Source organism: Nematolebias whitei, chromosome 5 (assembly GCF_014905685.2).
Source record: "Nematolebias whitei isolate Nwh7 chromosome 5, NemWhi1, whole genome shotgun sequence".
Classification (NCBI taxonomy): domain Eukaryota; kingdom Metazoa; phylum Chordata; class Actinopteri; order Cyprinodontiformes; family Rivulidae; genus Nematolebias; species Nematolebias whitei.
The window spans coordinates 31,363,879-31,367,201 of record NC_056502.1 but is presented as its reverse complement, the minus strand read 5'-3'; the positions used below and the strand labels follow the sequence as shown (position 1 = coordinate 31,367,201).

General features: G+C 36.8%; 1 protein-coding gene across 1 annotated transcript in view; it reads left to right on the top strand.

Annotated features, from left to right (window-relative positions):
* Positions 1 to 843: 843 nt before the first annotated feature.
* The window catches only part of LOC119410369 (serine/threonine-protein kinase ULK4-like), an 8,958-nt gene continuing 6,478 nt past the window's right edge, over positions 844 to 3,323 (top strand). The window contains exons 1-2 of the mRNA XM_037677279.1: positions 844 to 1,000; positions 1,977 to 2,162. Of these exons, the coding sequence (XP_037533207.1) occupies positions 860 to 1,000; positions 1,977 to 2,162 (327 nt within the window). The 5' untranslated portion in view covers positions 844 to 859. The remainder of the gene's footprint in view (positions 1,001 to 1,976; positions 2,163 to 3,323) is intronic.

The window sequence follows — 3,323 nt, the reverse complement described above, 5'->3', positions numbered from 1 at the left end:
CAAAACAGAAACTGACATAGGGCACCCGTGTAAGTTTCACCAAAAACAAGGTGTAGTTTTCGGCTACATGTTCTGGAGGGTCTTCACAAAGTTCTCAAGTGGAAATTTTTTTTTTATTGTCAAAAAAATCCTTGAAGATACACTGATGGTGAAAAATTCCCACTTATGTTTATTTTTTTATAACTATAAAATAACAATTTTGTCCATTATTTATCAAAAACTGAAATGTGGATTTTTTTTTTGTTGTTTTTTTTTCCCCATTTGAACTAAAGGAGCTTAAGGATTTAAAATGTGGAAAAAATATTTTCAATTTGATAATTGTTTTTAGGCTGTTAACTCTAAATTATTGACTAGTTTAATGTAAAACACACAAACAAAAACAAATAGTATTTTTAGCAGTTAAGTAAGTTCCCCCCCCCCCCCCCCCCCCCCCCCACACACACACACACACAAGGACCACTAGCTGTCATAAAGTTAAGACCTTTTAGGGGTTAAGCACACTAGAATTTTTTGGCACACAGTATCACAAAATTACCTTTTTTTGTGCCTCAATTGTTGTACTGTAATGTCTTTCTTCATTATAATTTGTACTTGTTCAGGTTCAACAGGACTTTTGCACGTTGTTTTACTACAGATTTGGTTATGTCATTTGAATAAATTCTTACAAAAATAATGTATTTTGTAGTATAAAGTATTTAAAGGTTTTTTGTTTTTTTTCTCATCTGGTATTCTTTATAGTTCCTTTATTAAAAAATTATCTTCTTTTGTCAGGCGTTGTCAGTTGAACTACCATATTTCAGAAAATCATAGCAGAAGGGTTTATCTATTTGTCTTACAGGATGATGCTGTAGTTCATCACATGGCTGTGAAAACCATAGAGAACATCTCTGCAACTGTGTCAGGTCTTTCCCATCGCCTGGCTACCACAGAGACTGGCTCTGCCCTGTGGTACCTGTTCACCCACTCCACTGTGGAGGCTGTTCGAGTCGCAGCCATCTCTGTAAGTTCACATGCTAACATTCACATGTAGTCAAACATGCCATGTACCATCTGTAAAGGAATTAAAACGTATAAACAAAAGTAAGTTTTACAAGCTAAACATAGTTTTGAAGGCATGTATGTGTATAGGACCTCAAATTGAACCAGGCAAAAAAGAAACTCAAAGAGAAAGTCAGGCTATAATTGATGAGAAATTGTGTGTAAAATTTAAGAATAATTAATATCTTACATGTTCTATATTGCTCTTTGAATCAGTCTGAAGAAACAGAGTTTACATTTGATAGGACAAATGAACTAATGAATAATCTGAATGCAGCCAAAACAAAAGTGGATTGCAGCCATTTTAAAATATATCAATAGCTTTTCTTTTCAAACAATAAACCTGTACACCTTTGTCAGTTTTGTGCTGCATGGTAATAGTGGCAAAAATATCATGAAATCCCTGCCAGATTTAACCCTCGGCTACACCCTGCTGCTACTGCTGCCATTTGCGCTCACAAACTCCCACAGAATATGAGTAATGCAGAATTATTGGTGGTATAAACAGATCTCGTCTGCAGAACCTCACTTCAAAATGGCCAAATTGTACCTTTAACTTGATTTACATTGACTTACGGCATCATCTTCAATGCTGAGGAAAAATCTTCCATCACTCATTCAAACCCCAAAACTTTAAATAAATGCCATAAATCAGCAGACTAGGTATGGTTATTGATACATTTAGGGTATATAATGTTTTTACTATCACATTCTGAATTATATTTTAACTTTAACATTACTGTAAAGGCTATTAGGACTATATTTGGAAGTTATTTGGTGTCACATGATATGGGCTCTTTCCTTGTTTCTAAACCTTCAACACCAGAAACTTGAGGTTCTTTATGCTCTGTCTTTACACCAGAATAATACAATTCATGAATGGCTTACTGTATGTTACCTCACTATGAGCATGTTTATTTATCCATCTGTTTCCCCAGTCTCTTTCAAAGCTAACCAGGTTGGATCCAGCAGTCTTCTTGTCAGTGATTGACACCTGCGGCCCCACAGCCATCTTGGAGGGTGTAGGTGGAGCAGGGGCCAGGGTGCAGCAGCACCTGCTGACTGCTGTGGCCACAGCATTACTCACCTCACACATCCAAACGCACCACATCACACAGAATCGGGTATGCGCATTTGAACCACATCTACAATACAAGATCGCATTCACAAATGTCAAATTCCTTCAGACTACAAATCAGCTAAGCAAAGAATCCACCCCCAGCCACACACTCACCGCTATTCTGCTTTCATGTTGAACTGCTGAAACAGTTGTGATGACGTTTGATAGGAAATTCAGCTGCTAACATCCCTAATAGTTAGATTTTTAGAGGTTTTGCGAGTAACGTTACTGTTACAAATATTTCATACAACGGCTGTGGGAAGAAAACTTTCCTTAGCGAAATACACAACAAAACAAAAAACACAAAATATGCATTGTTCTTTTTCTGTCTGTGTTTATTGTGCCTCGATCACACAGTTCATGAACTAAAATTGAACCGTGAATGAACTAATTTGTAAGGAAATACTTATTCAGTTTTTCATCAGACATCCCATCCAGTGTGCATGTGATGTGCTAATCTTGGTAAAGCAGAGGAGCTGAAATTGATTTGAGGGTTTTTAACTGCGAGTATAGAATTGGTAATTAACTCTGAACTGAATTTATTTGCATTGAGCATTTCCAATTTAACAGTGGAATACAAACTTAGTACTTCAACTCTGCTCTAATTATAAACTGATATGCATTCACCCCCCACCCCCAAATCTCACCCTCCTTTCTCTCCCCTGGCACAAAGACAGACAGTCCAAGAATTTGTTTACAGAGAACTCTATCTGTTAGTGTGTGGATGTGTGCTTGTGTTTATGAATATGTGAGCATCGCTGTGTGAGTGCATGCACACAAAAGCACAAACTCTAATTTGTTGAGTGTGTCAGTATCTGGGCTAATTGGCTGAATTAAAACGCTGCAGTCGTCCACTTTAGCAAAGCATTATGGGTAGTGGGGAGGGACTTATCAGCTAAGCACACACTGTTGGGCTTTGAAATTAATTAACTCGGTGTGTCACACCATAAACACAGGCATGAACATGCTTTTACACACAAAAACCAACACACACATTCAGTTGTGTTCTGTGATAATGGTGGCTCTAATGAATCCTGGTCAGTCAGGTTTTTTCCTGCTGCTGAATAAACTGCAGTCTGGACCAGCTGTGCACACAGTGTATATATATATATATATATACATATGTATAATATATATATATATATATATATATATATATATATAT